The sequence below is a fragment of the Gallinula chloropus genome (genome assembly GCF_964237585.1).
Source record: "Gallinula chloropus genome assembly, chromosome: 1".
Lineage (NCBI taxonomy): Eukaryota > Metazoa > Chordata > Aves > Gruiformes > Rallidae > Gallinula > Gallinula chloropus.
The window spans coordinates 2,073,980-2,094,424 of record NC_140085.1 but is presented as its reverse complement, the minus strand read 5'-3'; the positions used below and the strand labels follow the sequence as shown (position 1 = coordinate 2,094,424).

At 44.4% G+C, this 20,445-nt stretch overlaps 1 protein-coding gene across 1 annotated transcript in view; it reads left to right on the top strand.

Moving 5' to 3' along the window:
* Window positions 1-4,741: 4,741 nt before the first annotated feature.
* The window catches only part of LRGUK (leucine rich repeats and guanylate kinase domain containing), a gene marked incomplete at both ends in the record, with an annotated part of 61,146 nt that continues 45,442 nt past the window's right edge, over window positions 4,742-20,445 (top strand). The window contains 7 exons of the mRNA XM_084279231.1: window positions 4,742-4,936; window positions 6,087-6,194; window positions 7,368-7,449; window positions 8,442-8,542; window positions 10,070-10,151; window positions 13,979-14,103; window positions 19,285-19,428. Of these exons, the coding sequence (XP_084135357.1) occupies window positions 4,742-4,936; window positions 6,087-6,194; window positions 7,368-7,449; window positions 8,442-8,542; window positions 10,070-10,151; window positions 13,979-14,103; window positions 19,285-19,428 (837 nt within the window). The remainder of the gene's footprint in view (window positions 4,937-6,086; window positions 6,195-7,367; window positions 7,450-8,441; window positions 8,543-10,069; window positions 10,152-13,978; window positions 14,104-19,284; window positions 19,429-20,445) is intronic.

The following is a 20,445-nucleotide window of genomic DNA, read 5'->3' as shown; positions in this document are numbered from 1 at the left end:
AGACCATCTAAGGAAACTGAAGGTGTGCAAATCCATGGGACCCGATGGGATGCATCTACATGTCCTGAGGGAACTGGCAGATGAAGTGGCTAAGCCGCTCTCCATCATCATGGCAGGCCAGTAAAGTGATGGGATAAGGGGGAATGGGTTCAAACTGAAACAGGGGAGATTTAGAGTAGACATTAGGAAGAAATCCTTCCCTGGGATGGTGGAGAGGCCCTGGCACAGGGTGCTCAAAGAAGCTGGGGCTGCCCCTGGATCCCTGGCAGGGTTCAAGGCCGGGTTGGATGGGGCTTTGGGCACCCTGGGCTACTGGGAGTTGTCCTTGCCCATGGCAGGGAGTTAAAACTAGATGGGCTTTAAGGTGTCTTCCAACCCAAACCAGTCTGGGATTCTATGATTTCCCACAACCCCAACTATTTTTCTGTGTCCACCAGCATTACCAGTACCACTTAGGCATTTTTTTTCCCCAAATCTACTTTTCTTTTTTCTTTATTGGACCCATTCAGGAATGATCTGTCTCCAGTCCAAGATACATCAGGCTAATTTTGCTCCAGTTGTCATCCCCTATGGAGAAGGGTCTTACAGAAGCTGTTTCATCATGGAGCATGTGAGCAGGCAGCCAGTCCCCACACTGCCAAGCCAAACAGATGGGGTGGGGGCAGACAGGGAGGAAGGGAGGACAACTGTGGTTTTGAGGTTTTAATAATCCCTTCTCCTGTCTGAATCATCACAAATCCCAGTGGAAGGACAGGCATTTTCCAGATGGTAGGAAATAAACTCTGGGACACTTCCATGCTGAGAACTCATTAGCCCTGCTGGCTTTGCTCCAAGCTCCATGGCAGTCCATGTAAACTGTATTTGGACCTGCCCTTTTTTTATCATCTGTTCCCATGACATCTCCAGCCCCATCTTACACAGACAAGCTGTCCAGCTAGCTATTAATTTGATTACTTGTGGCCTTTGCCTCTTGGAGAGCTTAGAGCTCAGGCAAGTATCTTCCCCTACCTACTGCATGCTAATCCAAGCATCTCAGCTGCCTTCACGTCACCCATCTGCTCGCCACTCATTTGATGCTAACCTGCCTGTGCAGAGTCTGGGGAATAGAGAGGTATCTGGATGGCTTCCAGATTGCAAAGGCAGGGCACTGGACAAAAAAAAATGACAAAAAAGATGTATATGTAGATGCATGCAAAGGGATAAGCCCAGCCACAGCCGAATGTTACTACTGTAGCATGGGCTGCAGTGTTCTGTGTCCTACCACACACCCTGTGCATCCCAAAAAGCTGAGGAGGGAAAGGGGGAAATAATCTGCCAAGCTGCACTTGATGGCCTGTCATTGCCACCCACCACAGAAGATGGAGCCTCCAGAGTAATCACAAGGCTCCAAGTCACCCTTTCCTTCCCCGAGTCTCCAAGAGCCGTCAGCTGAGTGACAGGAAGGCACCACGAGCAGTAGCAGGACCTGGTAGGTGTCTGCTGCTCTGGTTGTTTCTGGGGGCAGTGGAAACCTGGCTCAGTAGGCAGGATGCTCCTCCTTGTGTGGCTGCAGGATGTCAGACTCAGCCAAAGTTGTGATCTAGAGTAAAAGTTCCTCTGCAGTGTGGCTGTGGTTTTTTCTATTTTAAAACCTCATGGCTTTTCCATAGCACAGAGCTCGTCCAGCTTTCGGTTTGCTTGAAGCTACTTAACAGTGCTTTGAACAAGCCCCAGATAAAGATAGAATCACAGAATCACAGAATTGTAGGGGTCAGAAGGAATCTCAAGAGATCATTGAGTCCAAATCCCCCTGCCAAAGCAGGGTCCCTAGGAGAGGTCACACAGGTCGGTGTCCAGATGGGGCTGGAATATCTCCAGAGAAGGAGACTCCACACCTCCCTGGGCAGCTTGTCCCAGGGCTCCCTCACCCTCACTGGGAAGAAGTTCTTCTGCATATCGGTGCAAACCTTCCTATCTTCCAACTTGAAGCCTTTGTTCCTTGTCCTGTCCCCACAGACCACTGAGAAGCAGCTGGCCATTTCCCCCTGTGTCCCCTGATAATCCCACAGTCAGGGAGCAAAGGGTTCACTTCAAAAAGTTACTTTCCCTGTTTGCAGAAAGCAAAATCTGTGGATGAGGCTATCATAGAGAGGTATCATATAGGAGAAAGAGAATATCCTAGATACCATGAAAGCTTGAGACAGCTACAGCAGCCATATATGGAGGATGTAGCTGCTGTCCTCAACCAGCTCCTACTTGGCTTTGTAGCTCTGACAACTCAGAAATCGTTCTCCTAGAACAACAACAAAAACAAAAGGCTTCCAAAACATACTCCCCCATAGGATCCCTCTTTCTTTTACAGGATTTTCCCAGAAAATTCCATCTTTTCCCAATCTCCTAAACCCCTTGCCTTTGCTGCCCAACCCTGAACACAGTCCTAGACATGCACCATCTGCTTTCATAGGGCAGCCTCTGTGCCTTGGGGGGCTGTGCAAGGAGGCACAGGGTGCTTATGGAAAAGGAGTAAATCTCATTAAGGGTTTTAACATTTATGGCCAGTGAGATAATGAAGGAAGGTAATATGGGCTAGCTTTATTGCAGTTATCATAATGTTTCCCTGAAGCACAAAGATAAAAGTCGGTGGATAAGGTCCTTAAGGAGTTTTTATATCTTCCTCTTTCTATTTTTTTTTTAAGCAATAGCCATTGCAGTCAAAGATGGGTGATAGTTTACAAAAGCCAATGGAGAAAGCAATTATTTCATGTTGAAAAACAGAATTATAAGTCACTCAAGGCTCACCTGGCTATCATGACCCATGGTGGAGTCCCTCTGCAGTCACCAGGAATCCCTCGTCCCCAAATTAACATAGTTTCACCCTGAGGAGCAGTGCTCTCCCTATGTTTGTCTCCTGTATTTGAAGGCATCCTGACTGACCTCTTCTTCCCCTATTTCCTGGCTTTGCTTTCTCATTTTACCCTGTTCTGCAATGTTAGAAGAAGAGTAAATGGCAGACCAGGAACAGGGGGAAGCTAAAATTAAAGGAAAACAAAGAATTTCTTGGGTTTTTTTACTCTGCACTAATGAACCTGTGGAACTCAGTGCCACAGAGTGTGACTGGAGCCAGAAGATTACAGTGCACAACCCAACTAATCACAAAATTTGGTTGCACAATACTCAAATATCTTTAGCATCCTCATTTAAGTTTCATCTTAAGAGTGGATTGGTATCTGTAAGACGTTTTGTGTGGCCCAAAGCTTGTTGTTGGCTATAACTGGGGATTTTTATTTCTTCCCCCAAAACATGGTGTGATGAGCTTTCAGTTTCCTCAAAGAGGAATGCTAACAGGTCAGTGGTTTTTAACACAGTGCAGCACCTGCTTTGCAGGGCTAAACAAAACCATCATCCTAGAGAACATGCAGCACCGGCACCCGCTCCGGCAGCTGTCACCCATGGGTGCACTGAGTGCCAAGACAAGTCCACGCACCCCAGCAGCCCTACGATGGAAGCAGTCAGGCTGTTGCAGTGATTTAAAGCCCCAGACAAGCAGAGGTTATTTCTAATGCCATCACTTTACTTAACCCTGAGGGGGAAGTTCTGAAACTACTTTTTTTTTTTCATAAGGAAAGACTTTACTTCACCATTTCAGGAGGAGTGTGGCCAGCAGGTCTAAGGAGGGGATCCTCCCCCTCTACTCTGCCCTGGTCAGGCCCCACCTGGAGTGTTGGGTCCAATGCTGGGCTCCCTGGGATAAAAACAACAGAGATCTCCTTGAGAGAATCCAAAGAAGGGCTACGAAGATGATTAAGGGCCTGGAGCATCTCCCCTATGAGGAGAGGCTGAATAAGCTGGGGCTGTTCAGTCTTGAGAAGACTAAGGGGGGATCTAATTAATGTCTATAAGTATCTCAAGCATAGAATGCAGGGGGAATTAGCCAGCCCCTTTTCAGTGGTCTGTGGAGACAGGACAAGGGGCGATGGCTGCAAGTTGGAGCACAGGGAGTTCCACACCAACATGGGGCAGAACTTCTTCCCAGTGAGGGTGAGGGAGCCCTGGGACAGGCTGCCCAGGGGGGTGTGAAGTCTCCTTCTCTGGAGAGATTCCAGACCCATCTGGACGCCTATCTGTGCAATATGTCCTAGGCACCCTGCTTTGGCAGGGGTTTGGACCCAATGATCTCTCGAGGTCCCTTCGAACCCCTAGGATTCCATGGTTCTGTGATTCTGACTGGAAGAGAGGGACAAAGGCAGGCTGCACCACCATTTTGCTTGTTAAGGTGCCACTGAGCAGAGCCCAAGCCTTGCACAGACCCTGGGGCTTTGTGACTGGGTAATGATACTCTGAAGATCAGTTGTCTGACAGCACTGACTTTGTGTCCAGACCTGGAACACACAAAACCCTGCTGTGGAAGAGTGGGAAAGAAGAAGGGTAATAGGCTGCTTGCGGGTGGCTGCAGTGCCTTCAGCCACGCAACCACCACCTGAGGAGAACGCCGCCGAGGAGGACTACAACTCCCAAGATACTCTGCGGCCTGGCAGGCCCTACGGCCGAGCGCAGAGGAGAGAACTACGACTCCCATCTTGCACCGCTCCAAACGCTGCTTTTCTATTGGCTGGATGGCTGGATGGCGCGAATTCCCTTCCCCGCAAAGGGGCGCGGCACTTCCCCCCGTCTCCATGACGACGGAAAGCAAACAAGATGGCGGCGCCCTGGCCTGGGGGTTGATGAGGTGGTGCTCCAGCGTCCGCGCTGCTTATTACACCTCATGGCCGGGGCCGAGGACAGCATCGGTGAGGTGGTTCCTGCATTTCATGGGCCCCCACAGCCCGACTCCCAGGGGATCCCTGAGGACCTGCCCCAAGACAAGCCCAGCCTGCAGCAGCCACAGTTCAACCTGCCTCATGAAGAAGACGTGTGGGAGGAGGATGAAGAAGAGGAAGAGGAGTCACAGCACGCAGAGGTTCAGCTCAGTGTCCCTCAGCTATTTGGGGAGGGGTGTGCTTCTGAGGGAATGGTCCTTTTTCCCCCTCGTTACTCGGTGTAGTTGTGTGGGAAAGAACAGTTGGTTGGTGGGGGCCAGTAGTGAGTTCTGATTTCCACAAAGAGAGGGAAGACTGGCTGGGTCTGTTTCCCTTCACTTCTAATTTTTTGCCTTTTCTTAGGGTCCCTTCTATGCCCATACTGTCTAGGATAGTTCTGGATTGCCCCCCTCTCTCCTTTCTATATAAAGTTTAAGGATATGCTAGCATATGGATGGCCAAATCAACCCCCTTTCCTGTGATATGCCTAGCTATGAGATTCAAGAAGTCCCTGGAACTAAGTGACTTTGTTCTTCCTGCTCTTCTGGGCTCTAAAGTGTCCCCAGCCACAGCATTTTCACCTTATGTTTTTACCCAGTGGAAATGCATTTATGGTCTCCAGTGCTCTAATGTGTAGGTGCTATAATTTAGGTGATTACCATCTGAAACATTATTTATCTTGGTCCCTAGGTTAGCAATTGTTGTGTGACTTCTCCGAGCTTATAGGAATTTCACAAGCCATTGGCTTATTTTCTCATTAAACCTCCGCAGTGGTTCATTAGTGCCATCTGTCAAGTACCCTCTTTTGCAAAGATTGTTCTCTGAAGAGTAGCACTGGCTGCTCATGCTGAACAAATTTAAAGGGCCTCCAATAATGTGCATATTGGGGTACAACACGGGGGTTATGTTAGTGCTGATCTGCTGAGATGTTAACATCCATAATCAATGTGAATTTCATGGCTCAACATCTCTGGAAACAGGTCCTGTTTAGAGCTGTGCATGTAAAAAATAAGATAAAAACCCCAAAATCCCAACAAAATCTGACCCTTTTAAAATGTATAAAGTGTGTGATTTGTTTCTGTTTATTTGTTTTGATGGCTGTAGTCATCATTTTCCCTAATAGGTAGTGCCTTAGTAGGGTGATGGAGCACTGAAAGCAGCATTTGATTGAGGATTTTTATTAAACTCTGTTTCTAGTTGCATCCCAAGCAGCCCCCAGATTCTACAGAGCGTGGAAATTCATTTCATAAATCTCCACTTAATACATTCCTCTCCCTTCCCACTCCCCACCCCCTTTCTGGTATTTTATAGGGTCAGTTTGATGGAGTGCTGGATGAAGACACTGTGGCTGAGGGTCTCCACAAGCTGGGGCTCTCAGCCCTTGGGATTGAATATGTCTATCTAAATCTGGCACTTTCAGTAAGTATAAACAAAGAGGATCACTGTAAAACCCTTCCCTTTTCTAACAGCAAAGAGTTGGTCTAGTAAAAATAATGTCAAGAGGCAGATTTTTGTCTTTACCTGTCAATGCCATTTCATGTACATGGGACTCTGCCCTCATGAGGCCCCAGCTGGAGTCCTGTGTCCAGAGCTGGGGCCCCAGGACAAGAAAGATGTGGGGCTGTTGGAGAGGGGTCAGAGGAGTCATAAAGATGCTCAGAGGGCTGGAGCAGCTCCCCTACCAAGAGAGGCTGAGGGAGCTGGGCTGGTTCAGCCTGGAGAAGAGAAGGCTGTGGGGGGACCTCATTGCAGCCTTCCAGTCCCTGAAGGGAGCAGAGGAACAGGAGGGGAATGGGCTTGTTAAAGGGCAGAGACTGGCAGGACAAGGGGGATGGAGTGAAGCTGGAGGAGGGAAGGGGGAGATTGGATATTAGGGGGAAGTTCTTTACAAGAGAGAGTGGTGAGGGGCTGGAAGGGGCTGCCCAGAGAGGGGGTGGGTGCCCCATCCCTGGAGGTGTTCAAGGCCAGGTAGGATCCCTGGGCAACCTTGTGTAGCTCCAGGCCTGGAGGTTGGTGTCCCTGCCTGTGGCAGAGGGGTTGGAGCTCTGTGACCCTTGGGGTCCCTTCCAACCCAGCCCAGTCTGGGATTCTATGACTTTTGACAAGACACACAGCATGGCTCAGGCTGACAACTGCTGTATTGGCATTGGAGTTTTTTCACTTAGTAACAACAGCAGTAAGCTTTTTTTTTCCATACCCAGTTGTTGGGTGTGAAAACCTTTCTTCCTGCTTCAGTGAGCTGGAGAAAGAAAACCAGAGAGACATGCTAAACACCTGAGAATGCTCCCTTCATTGTCACTTCAGAAAGGGAAAATTTTAAGGATTACTTGCTGCCACTTCCTTTTCTATGCAGCCTTGTTTTTTCTGGCACTTTTCTTAGCTACATCTCTCCTGGTTGTAGTTTTAAGTCTTCTTTTGACTTTTTCTCCATTCATGGCTGGTTGCAGGTCTGACATCACTTTCTGTATCACTTTCATTCATTTGGAGGACCTTGGGGCACCTTTTTGGTGTCTCCTGCTACTGTGTATGTCTTGGGAGAGCGGGTGAGGATATGTAGCTAGTTATTAAAGTCTTTTTGCTTTATTTTTCCAGGGTCATAACTTAAGTGACATTAACATTCTCTCCAGATATGTTCACCTACAGAATCTGGAACTTTCATACAATAAAATTAATGGTATGTAGTAAATACACTAGTAAATTCTTGGGTTGTGAAATCATTTAAGATGAGATATGCACTGTACCATGTAGCTTTAATATCACAAAGCCTGGTCTACATTTTAATGGTGTAACTACTCCAGCTCTACAGACTGAGGCAGTGGCTAGGTCTTCTTGGGAATGATGTATGGACCATTTAGATGGCTGCACCAGCATATGCTTGTCAGTGGGAACATAGAGATCATTGTCCAGTTTATTATCTAAAGATAAAATGCAAGCAAGCATGTCAATACAAGATGAAGGTTGAGATTTTGCATGTCATAATGTTTAAAGTTATGCCTGGTACAGTTTTCCTAGCCTTGGGTTTTCCTTTGCCAAGGTTTCTCATTAGTGAAAAAAAACATTAAAAAAATTATCCTGGATTTAAAAAGTTAACAAATGGAGATGAGTGTAAACTCCTTCCCTCTCCCTCATCTACCCAAACTCATTTTTTAATTTATATCAAAAGGAATAAGCTGTGATGTGTAACCTGTTGCATTATTTCTTTTGAATTCATTTCACTTGAGGAGCTGGAGTCCATTAATAGCAGCACTTTTCTAAGCACTTCTGTGCGCTCATTTTACTAACAGTTTGTCTGTGAAGGCCAAGTCTGAATAGAGCAGGGACTTTTCCATAGCAACTAGTCATTTAGTCTGCTGTAGTGGCCTAAAAAACTCCTCTCATCTAGTTAATAAGTTAGAGCTGAGGTAGTTTCTTTGTCATTCTAGAGGTAGCTAGCATATAAAACCTTATTCTGTCTTACAGAAAGATGAGTTTACATAATAGAGCTTAATTTATTCTTCATAATTCAGAAACCATCTCTTTTTTTCTAGTAGAAGGTGTTAATATATCTGATTTCTGCATTTCAAACATCACTTTCTGGATGGGTAACTACAAATTGATTCTTGATTCTTATCAGACAGAATTATTGAAATTTTGATATGATGGTCTGACATTTTGTTTTGTTACTAGATCTTTCTTGTATCAGTCACATGCCTTACTTACTAGAACTGAATGCTTCCAACAATGAATTGACTACCTATTTTGGTTTTAAACCACCTAAAAATCTCAAGGTAAGTGGCCAAAAAAATGCATTATATAGTTTAAATTAAAAATGGTTTTCTAAATCCATTTGTATTTGGATATGTGCAGAAGGAAAGTTTCATGCCCTCCTTATTAGTCTTTTTTTTCCTTATTTGTCATTTTAATAACTTTTGGAAATCTTTAGGCCCTTTTTTCAGTGGACATTTCAGTCTTTCACTGAGACCAACGGGATGAGGTTTAACAAGGCCAAGTGCAGAGTGCTGCACATGGGAAATAACAACCCCTGGCAGCGCTACAGGCTGGGGCAGAGCGGCTGGAGAGCTGCTGGGAGAAGGACCTGGGGGTGTTGGGTGAGCTCAGCCTGAGCAGGAGCCAGCAGTGTGCCCGGGGGGCCAGGAAGGCCAAGGGCAGCCTGGCTTGTGTCAGAGCCAGCGTGGCCAGGAGGGCTGGGGAGGGGATTGTGCCCCTGGGCTGGGCACTGGGGAGGCTGCAGCTGGAGTGCTGGGTCCAGTTCTGGGCTCCTCAGCACCAGAAGGACATGGGGGTCCTGAAGTGTGTTCAGAGAAGGGCAACCAGGCTGGGGAAGGGGCTGGAGGGCAAATCCTCTGAGGAGCAGCTGAGGGAGCTGGGGGTGTTGAGCCTGGAGAAGAGGAGGCTGAGGGGAGCCCTTCTCCCCACCTGCCCTGCCCTGCCAGGAGGGTGCAGAGAGGTGGGCGATGGTCTCTGCAGCCAGGGGCCAGGAGATGGGCCGAGGGGCAATGGGCTCAAGCTGCCCCAGGGCAGGGTCAGCTCAGCTGGGAGGGCAAAGTTCTTCCCTGGCAGAGTTGTGGGGCTGTGGCACAGGCTGCCCAGGGAGGGGGCTGAGTCCCCAGCCCTGGGGGTGTTTAACAGAGGGGAGATGAGGTGCTCAGGGAGCTGGTTTAGCACAGGACAGGGACAGTTGGACTTGATGATCTTAAAGGGCTTTCCCAACTTTTTCATTCTGTGTTTCTGTGATTCTTTTCTTTTCTTTCACACTGTGTCTCCTGCCATGCCATGGGTCAGTGTACAGCTAACTGTCCTAGCCAGGGATAAATATGACCAGAGTTTTTTTTCCTTGCTTGTCAACTTCATCAGATCTTTACTGGGATCAGTTCCTGCTTTTCAAATTGACTGGTTTGGATTGTCATCATGAACCACACTTAATGTAGCTGTGTGCTGGTCTTTGCTTTGCTGCTGTTTTCTTGCAGCCCACATTGGGTTAAAAAAAAAAGCAGGAGGTTGTTTTGAACCACAATCTCTATGTATTTTTTCTGTGTACTCTGTTAGTTCTATTAATATATATGTGTAATTACAGGACCATTAATGATAATGATGGAAGGCATTATAGTGTTTGAAGTTCCCAAAATGTGAATTCTGTGTGTCACAAAAAAAAGCCTTTCTAGTTCTGTCCAAGTATTAACATTAATGATCTTTTTATTTCTTCCACACCCTTGATCACAAGTTTAAGGTAACAGCAGTTTCCTTTCACAAGGCAGCTGTAAATGATGTAACTTTCTGTGTCCTTTATTCTTTAGGTAGTAGACTTTTCATACAATCAAATACCTCAAATGCAAGATTTGTCAGCTTATCAGTCACTTACTAAACTCCTGCTGGATTGTATCCTTTATGAAAACTTGAATGGGGGAAAAAGAGATTTGTTTGCTTTCTGAACAGCTGTTTGCTTCAAACAGGTACCTGTTTTCTTGATATTTTTCTTTCATTTCAGTTTTGTCTTTAGAAGCAAGATTAAACACAGTGATTCTGATGGTGAAACATCTTAATTTACTTAAGCATGCCTGGTCTTAAAGGAGTTTGAGTATACCTGTAAAGTATTAGCCTGCTACACAAAAAAGCCTCCACTTTACATCATGGAAAACTGAAAAAGCCAATGTCACACTGTCTTTGCATAGCAGAGGTAGTAAATAATCCCAGTATTTTTATATAAAAATGGTTAATAGGAAAGAAGCTTGGAACACTAAGCTCTAATAAATGAAAAAGGTGCATGTTCTTTATTCTTAGACATGGCTAATTACATGGGGACTGTAGAGGCTTTGTGGAGGACAAGGCTATTTAACAGCAATGAAGAGAATGTTTTGGTGAGAGGAAACTTCCTGCAGTATGCTGAGAGAAGTACAGAGAGCAAAGGGGTTCTGCTCCCCACCTCCCACTCTCTCACTGTGGTACCTGGTTTGTGGGATTAGAAACACTGTTGTAGGAGAAATCAGATCATCATGAACCTGCAGATTAACTTTTTTTTCATTGCTAACTTCAAGGCTGTCCATAGCAACCTTACTCTCCCCCTAAAGATTCTCCTCTGCTTTTCTGAAAGGTCTTCCAGAGTTTCACATGCTGCCTTACTTACAATTGCTTCCTCAGGGCTCCCAAACCTTTCCTCTTTGCCTCATAAATTGCATCTTGATTTTTCTGCTCTCTGAAAAGGAGAAGACAGCAGGCTGCTGCAGTTTTTTCTCTGTGTCTTGTCCCTGAAGTAGCCCATTACCAAATGATATTAATACAATGCCTTTTTCATGTAGGAGCAGATAAAGCATTTGCAGGGCATCCAGGTTACATTATTCACACGTTTTACAAGGTGTGCAAGTGACATGATTCTTGTCAGAAAATGGCATTGAGACACTTATCCCTTTGCAATTCTAATTTTCCAACACAGTGCAAAAACCACACAGTAAAATGAAAAAGGGGAAAAAAAAAAGATCACAGATTTGTATTGTGGATCTAAATCTGTAGTTTTTCATTTGGTTTCAATGCAGCAGTGTGCTGTCTTCAATTTCTTCATTTGTCAATGAAAATGCCATTGAGATGGGGGGAAAAACCTGCTCCCTGCAAACAGTTGCAATGGGACCATCTGAAATAGAGGAAAATGAGCGTAGAATTCTGCAGAGAAGATCTTGGTAGGTGACAGGGTGGCCATGAGCCAGCAGTGTGTCCCAGGGGCCAAGAGAGCCAATGGGATCCTGGAGGGCATCAGGAGGAGCATGGCCAGCAGGTCAGAGGAGGTGATCTTCCCCCTCTGCTCTGCCCTGCTCAGGCCCCACCTGGAGTATTGTGTCCAGTGCTGGGCTCCCTGGGATAAAAAAGCCAGGGATCTCCTGGAGAGAGTCCAGAGGAGGGACAGAGATGCTGAAAGGCCTGGAGCATCTCCCCTGGGAGGAAAGGCTGAGGGAGCTGGGGCTGTTCAGCCTGGAGAGAAGAAGCCTGAGAGGGGATCTGATCACTGGTTCTCAAGAGCTGAAGGGTGGGACACAGGGGGCCATGGGCAGCCTCTGCTCAGTGTCTGTGGGGACAGGACAAGGGGTGATGGGCTCAAGTTGGAGCACAGGGAGTTCCCCCCCAATGTGGGGAAGAACTTCTTCCCAGTGAGGGTGAGGGAGCCCTGGGACAGGCTGCCCAGGGGGTGTGGAGTCTCCTTCTCTGGAGAGATTCCAGCCCCATCTGGACACCGACCTGTGTGACCTGTCCTAGGGACCCTGCTTTGGCAGGGGGGTTGGACCCGATGATCACTGGAGGTCCCTCCTCACCCCTACGATTCTGTGAGTCTGTGATTTAAAAGTGCAGAATTTCAATCTGTGAAGTGGTGTTGTTCCTAACCCATGTCAAACACTCCTCACCAAAGACATGGCAGACAAAACAAGCTGTTCTTTGTAATCATAAATGAAAAGACTGTATTAAGTATCACGCAGTAGCAGAAACGTTTGGCATGCGTTTCTCCTTGACAGTAACTAAGCATTTCTTACCATATTTAAGTGAATTATGATGCAGATGGTAAGGTCACTGTAACTGTTCTGACAGGTGCACTCACAAGCACACCTGACAGGTTTATAAATAAGTTTTCAAGGAGGAAACCACCCAAACCAGATAGGAAAACAGCTTGGGCAATAATATCTGACAAAACATTATAGCAAGTCATTAAAAGACTAAACCTGATTGTATTAGTTTTTAGTGCCAAGCAATTTGCTGCCTCATATTGATGCCTGTGGCTTAAAAAATATATTTTTCCTCACTAAAAGTTTTCCTCCTCAGTTGAAAGAGAAGCAGTCCCATTTTGTATGCAAATCAGTTACTGTCTAGCAAATACCAGTGGCTGTGGATGGTTTTCGTTTCTTTTCTAAAATGACAGTGACAGCCTGGTGTGAGGTCCTATGGAAAGAGAAACCTGTCCTTGCTAGCTCATTTGTCCTCCCCTCCTTCCCCATCTAGGCCTGTGGGTGTTGAATGTATGATGAAGTCCCTAGTTAAGAATGGGGTTAGGAAAAAACAGAGTTAGGTCACAGGAGTTACAAGGTATTCTGTTGGCCCTGGCTAAGCTTACATTTTGTTTGGTTACAATATCATTCAGACTGGGGGAAAATAATCCTGATAATAAAATCCTGAGTAGAAACATGAATGAAAACTCCCCTGCCCCTCTTTGCAGGCAGAGTTCATTCTCTCAAGTCAATTAAAAATGTTTTCTTCTGTGCTTGCCTGAAGGCAATTTTCTGTGCCCTGCATGTTCTGGATATTATTTTTTCCCCAGTTCTATTTCTTGGGGGGTTTATATAACTAGTTCTAGTTTGGACACTTACAAGTGCAATAATTCTTGCCTACCTTCAGCCACCAAACAATTAGACACCTGGATCAGAGAATCTGATTTCAGTACAGCAGAGAAACAGTCAGGTACCTCTGCAGCTCATCTCACTGTAAGAGAGTAAGCTGACATAGCTTGATGTCAAAGGAAACAGGCTTTGCTCAAGGAATCTGTGTAGTTATGTTAATACTGACGTTTGCTGAGAGGAATCCTAACTACTTTTACTGCTGTCTTTGAGTTTCATGTTAATTTAAAATACACTCTCCCTTTCAGTGCAGATGGCCAGCTTAGAACTCATTGAGAGTGAAATAGCCCCATGTAGCACTATCATCTGTTATTACTTGGATAATTTGTTTGTACTTCTTGGAGACCAAGGTCAGTTTGGAGCCATGTCAAGTACTCCATGAACCTAAAAAGATCACGCCTTCCTCTGATGACTCAACTCTGTGCCTTTATAGTACAGCTGACCTACCATGACTAGGGCTCAGTTAAAGTAAAAGACATGATGACCACTATGTTTCAGTCTGCACATATGCATCTGATGAGAAAACCAGAGCTGTACAGCAGAGGTTTTCAAGATGCCTGTGGAAGTAGTTTCTTCCCCACATTCCCATTCCCTTGTTTCCATTCCTTTCTTGATTTGCCCTCAGCCTGGTTATGCCAGCTCAAAGGGCTTCCTTGTAAACTAGATGACAGAAACAGAGTTAAAAGCCCCTCCAAAAAGGAGGGGAGGGTATTTCTACCTGTGTCAATGTTGCTTATCTTGCAGCCCATAAAATGCTCCACTGACTAATTTAGCTACTAATTTTTGCCAAGGTTTTGTGTTGAGTTATTTTCCTTAAATACAAACCCCTCTGTACAGTTAATAACATAGAGGAGGTGCGAGGACTGGAGAAGTGTTGCAGTCTGACTCATCTTAGTTTGTCACACAACAGACTCACAGCAATCAGTGGCCTTGAGAACTTGCCTATCAGAATACTCAATCTGGTAAGAAAATAGTAATTCTAGTTGTTTTCCTGTCTGTCTTTTATTGATGCATAAATGCCGTAATAAATGTGAAGGTAATTGCATAACATCCTCTGCTCTGCCCTGGTCAGGCCCCACCTGGAATATTGTGTCCAGTTCTGGGCTCCCTGGGATACAAAAGCCAGGGATCTCCTGGAGAGAGTCCAGAGAAGGGACAGAGATGCTGAAAGGCCTGGAGCATCTCCCCTGGGAGGAAAGGCTGAGGGAGCTGGGGCTGTTCAGCCTGGAGAGAAGAAGCCTGAGAGGGGATCTGATCACTGGTTCTCAAGAGCTGAAGGGTGGGACACAGGGGGCCATGGGCAGCCTCTGCTCAGTGGCTGTGGACAAGGGGTGATGGGCTCAAGTTGGAGCACAGGGAGTTCCACACTAATCTGAGGAAGAACTTCTTCCTGGTGAGGGAGCCCTGGGACAGGCTGCCCAGGGGGGTGTGGAGTCTCCTTCTCTGGAGAGATTCCAGCCCCATCTGGACACCGACCTGTGTGCCCTGTCCTAGGGACCCTGCTTTGGCAGGGGGGTTGGACCTGATGATCTCTGGAGGTCCCTTCCAACCCCTGCAGCTCTGTGATTCTGTGAAGATCGTCAGGCATATGAGTAATACTGGACACAATTTCTTATTAATGCAGGCTCATAGAATGATATAGGTCAGAAGGAAGCTGTGAAGGCCATCTGATCCAGCTTCCTGCTCAGAGCAGAGCCGTCTTCAGTGGAAGTTGCTCAGCACCTTGTCCATCTAGGTTTTCACTATATCCAAAGATAGTTTCCATTTGCTCTGGGAAGGTTTTGTGTTGCTTAGGTGATGTGTAAGAAGTTACTTACTCTGCAAGTGCCATCACACAAACAACAAACATTTTTAAGTATGATACCTCATAAAGTTGTGGTCATGAGTGAGCTAGGACAGGAGAGGGAAAAGTGAGGACTGAGTAGCCTGCATTCATTTCAGAAATCAATTCAAGTTTAGTATGCAAATCTGATATATTATTATTAAAGGATCTTTGTTTAGTTTTTCAAGGATCTTGTAATGAGGTTGGAAGCTTTACATTGGCATCTTTGCATCAATGTGTCTAGAGTATATTTGTTTAAATACAGTATTTTAGGTTTTATTTCTAGATGCTTTAGTAGGATTTATCTTGCCTGGCTTTAGATTTCTGAAGTGTAGACAACTCTACATGAGATAGTTGTTCTCTGCTGCCTCAAAAGTCAGTGGAGAGAAATGGGCAGTTAAAATGCTTCATTATTTTGACCCAGCTGCTGACATCTGCATTAACACAAGATGCATCAGGCCTTGGAAGTGCCCATTTCTCTCTGTTGGTTATGAAGATAGCCAAGGATAACACCCAAATACAGACCTCTATCTGTCAGTGCCTGCATCAGCCTCTGCACCTGCATGCATCTTGCTCTTCTACAGGTCTTGGGGAGGCATTTAGCTCAGCATTCCTCAGTTCCATGCTTGTAAAATATCCTTAATACCAATGCTTTCCTGTAAATCATTTTGTGATATTTAATAGGAAGACCCATCAATAGAGAGGATGCACAGAAACACAAGCAAAAACTATTTTATAATGCAATTTAATTGTTGTAAAAGACAAGCTATTTCTCTAATAGTTTTAATAATAATTTAAAAGATAATTATAATAATGATAATAATGATGATTATGATGATGATGATAATAATAATAATGTTTCATGTGATTTTAAAAATTAGTGCCAAAAACTATACATAGAAATATGCTTATATTTGCTACCTTAGTTTTAGCACCTACATAAATATTTTAGGTAAAGGGAATGAATCCCTTTTCAGGAATGGAAATACTCTTTTCCAGTCCTTTTACATTTTTAAAGATTTTTCTTCTATTCTGTAGTAATTGATATAGAAAAGAGTATAATTGATATAGAAAAGAGTATTTAAGGTCTGTACCCATCAAGGCCTGATTGGCCCTTACACTTATTGCTGCTTTGAAATTCAGGGAAGGTATTCACATTTAAAAGTGGACTATAGTATGTTTTGAGTGATATATTCAGTAACACATTCTTAATATAATTACATTTCAGATATATAATACCTTCAGGAGCTTCCAGCCATGCCCTTAGTGGCAATAAAACTCAATTTTGCCTCATTTTTAGTGGCTAAGATTAACTCAGATTGGCAAAATCCTGTCTGAAAGTTCTGAAATGAACTATAGGAGTGAGACAATCCAAGCTGACAAGATCTTTTCTCTAAATGCTTTCTTCAGGGAGAACTACAGTCAAGTCACTCAAGCATTGTGTGCACCGATTTCCTCATCTGTTAGAAGGCCTAATAATAATTCTGTTAGCAATGGTTATCTGCTCTGTAAAATGTTTTGGAGGTTGTGTTAACAGTGAAGCCTTATTAATATGAACATGTTCCTCAGTTTGGGTTCTTACATGCTGATATGATTATTTATACAACTGCTTGTCTTTTGTAATTAACAAAGTAGATAGTCATGTGGAAATTATGTAAATAGACAGATTTTAATGTAGCATTTTCTTTTATTAATTAGAATAAAATGCAGTTCCTTTCTTCATTGGAGCAGTCAACCCCTCTCTTCCCATTGATTCAGATTCAGCTCTCTTCCATTTTCATAGAATCATAGAATCACAGAATGGTCTGAGTTGGAAGGGACCCCAAGGGTCACAGAGTTCCAACTCCCCCTGCCACAGGCAGGGACACCAACCTCCAGGCCTGGAGCTACACAAGGTTACCCAGGGCCCCAGCCAACCTGGCCCTGAACACCCCCAGGGATGGGGCATCCACCCCCTCTCTGAGCAGCCCCTTCTAGCCCCTCACCACTCTCTCTGCAAAGAAATTCCCCCAATATCTCATCTCCCCCTTCCCTCCTCCAGCTTCACTCCAGCCCCCTTGTCCTGCCAGTCTCTGACCTTTAACAAGCCCATTCCCCTCCTGTTCCTCTGCTCCCTTCAGGGACTGGAAGGTGCAATGAGGTCCCCCCACAGCCTTCTCTTCTCCAGGCTGAACCAGCCCAGCTCCCTCAGCCTCTCTTGGTAGGGTAACTAGTGAAGAACAATTTTCCCTTGAGCATTTTAGGTTGAAAAAGTAGTAAGGTCTGAAGTTTGGAAGAAGGGCTTCAAAAACTCTAAATACTGCCTAGCTATACCAAAAAGCCTTTATTCTGCTTATGTTTGCAAAGAAAGGGAATAAAAAGTGCAGCTCTAATGAAGGAGACTCTTAGGAATTTTATGCTTTGCAAAAAAAAAAAAAAAGGATCACTACACAAATCCCTTTTGTTCACTGAATTTTATGTGCACCTTTTGCATAGCATTTTGCAACTAAAGCTCTAAGCTGTATCCTATTAAACAGAGGTCTAACGAAGAACAGGGAGAGAAGAGAGAGCCTCCATGCTATTAATAACCTAATTAAACATTTAAAAGTCAGGAAAAATGTCAAGGACAGACAACTGGATTAACATTAGAGTCAGCTGGCTTATTTATTTCAATAGTTCCTAAATATTTATTAATAGAATATGAGGCTTCTAAGCTATCAGCACAAGGTGATGCTGATGGAAAAAATATAACTTGCAAGGTTATACAGAAAGAATCATGTTGAGAGGCCATCTGGGTATGTGTGGCCACTGGGAGAAAGATGAGTACAGAACTAGCATGTTATACCTGTTTGGAGTTGGTAGCAGAAACGAGTGTATGATTTGTGATGCCCTGAGAAATGAAGCCATCTGGTGTCCAGTGATAAATGTAGGTCTTCTATCTTGTACCTCATTTGTAAACCAGTGATAGTCGGCTATGAGTTCTCAAAACCTCAGTACATTTCTTGCATCAGATTCTAGATGAATATACAGCAAGGTGGGTTTGCTGGTTTTGTTTTGTTGGGGTTTTTTTAATATTTTTATGCTGTCACTGGCAGTAAATAAAGTCTGCCTTCACTTGGTCTGCATGAAGATGAACTTGTGTATCCTAGAGATATTTTAACAGGCTGCCTGTAGTCCAAAGAATGCAGTACTTTATCACAGAATCTCAAGGTTTGAAAAGACCTTTAGGATCATCAAGTCCAACCTTTTCTGTCCTATGCTAAACCGTATCTCTAAGTACCTCATCTACCTTTTTTTAAATACACCCAGGGGTGGGGACTCAACCCCCGCCCTGGGCAGCCTGTTCAACATCCTCACAACTCTTTCAGTAAAAAAAATTCTCCTAACATCTGATCTGACCCTGCCCTGGGGCAGCTTGTGCCATCTCCTGTCCCCTGGCTGAAGAGACCATCGCCCACCTCTCTGCACCCTCCTGGCAGGGCAGGGGAGGTGGGGAGAAGGGCTCCCCTCAGCCTCCTCTTCTCCAGGCTCAACACCTCAGCTCCCCCAGCTGCTCCTCAGAGGATTTGCCCTCCAGCCCCTTCCCCAACCTACTTGCCCTTCTCTGAACACACTCCAGGACCTCAATGTCCTTCTTATGTTGAGAAGTCCAGAACTGGACCCAGCACTCCAGCTGCAGCCTCCCCAGTGCCCAGTCCAGGGGCACAATCCCCTCCCCAGACCTACTGGCTATTTTTCATACAAGCCAGGATGCCATTGGCCTTCCTGGCCCCCTGGAGACATTGCTGGCTCTTACTCAGCCTACAGTCAACCAACCAACCAACACCCCCAGGTCCTTCTCTGCCTGACAGCTCTCCAGCCAGTCTCCCCCAAGCCTGTAGCACTTTATTGTTCTATCTTAATCTTTTCATTATTTATTCTGTAATCATACATGTAAATACAACCATGATTAGCAAGGGAAATTCTATGTATTTATGTATATATATTCTATAATTTTATGTGCATATCTGTTTTCTATATTTTGAGTTGCAAAGTGACAGGAGTATCCTTTATCCAGTATCAGCTTTAAAAGAATGCTAGAGTGCTGTTTATTGCTGTTGTCTCTCACTGCTCTTCAAGGTGAATTGAAGATAAGTTAATCAGAAGAGAGTTGATTCTTTTTTCCTTGAGCGGTATGGAAAGCTGTAATATGTCATCTCAAGATGAAGATGGGGCTAATGCAGAAAAGGCCTATTTGTAATAGGATTCTCAATAATAAAATGAAGTCAGTTCTTCCTCAGGAATGTTGTTTTCCACCCATAGAACTTTATCACACAGTTTTTGTGCTTTCATTTCTTCTTAGAGCTCTAACCAGATTGAGAAGATAACTGGGCTGGACAGCTTGAAAACTCTGCAGAAGCTGGACTTATCTAGGAATAAAATAACTAGTCTAGAAGGCTTGGAGGAACATGATCTACTAGAGGAGATCAACATGGAGCATAACCAGGTAGCATACTTAATATTGATCTCAGCTTCTTCTAAAAGTGCTTTATTCCCCCCCCCCTCCCCCATAAAATTCAATCCTTTTTAAGGTTTATTCAAAAAATATTACAACACTGCAAGAAACTAATGTTTAGAAAAGATGACTTTTTCTTTTGGTGTTTCACTCCAGTACTGTTTCACATGTTGATTGATAGTGTACTCCTAAGGCCTTATTTAATATCTCTGGATGGGTTTATCTTTATGTGGATGTCACTTCTGTAGTATTTAGTGCTCATGGACATAAAGAACTAACAGTGCTCCCTTGAGTGGATAAGGATGAGTATGCAGCTTTTTCAGCTTGATTATTCTTGAGGATCTTTATTTACATCACAGCTTTTCTACTGCCAGGCCTCAGGAGGGTTTGCTAATATCTCTCAGCCCAATTTTATGACCACAGATTCTTCTGAGCTCTCAGCTGGAAACTTCCTGTAAGGCAGAACTGCATGTCCTCTATTATAAAGTGGCTTTTGTTATGCAGCAGAATTTTAACTCAAGTACAATGACACAATCCAACCTGTTTGTATTTGAATTTTGAAACTGAAGCCATATATACAGGATAATCTTGATATTGAGCTTCCAGGGTCCTTAACTGAAAGGACCAATTCATGAATCATTTTGATATCAAAGACAGATCTGCATGTGGGAAAAGAAAAACAAATAAATAAAAAAATAAAACCATAAATCAGGAATTGAACATTTTCTGTCGGTTTTTCCCTGCTTACAAGACACCTTTACAGGATTTAATTCAAGACACTATGAATTCTTTTTCTCCCTCTGTGTTCAGGTTGACATTTAAAGGTACAGCAATTGCACAAGACAGGAAACTACCTAATAGTATGGTTGCTATTAGCATTAATAACACCACTTCGATTGCCTCACTGTGCTTTACTGTGCTCAGAAGCTATTAATTTTACCTCATCAAATTTTGCCTCTTTTAATGATGTTATTGAAACTGTTTAATGAGTCACCATTTTTTGGACAT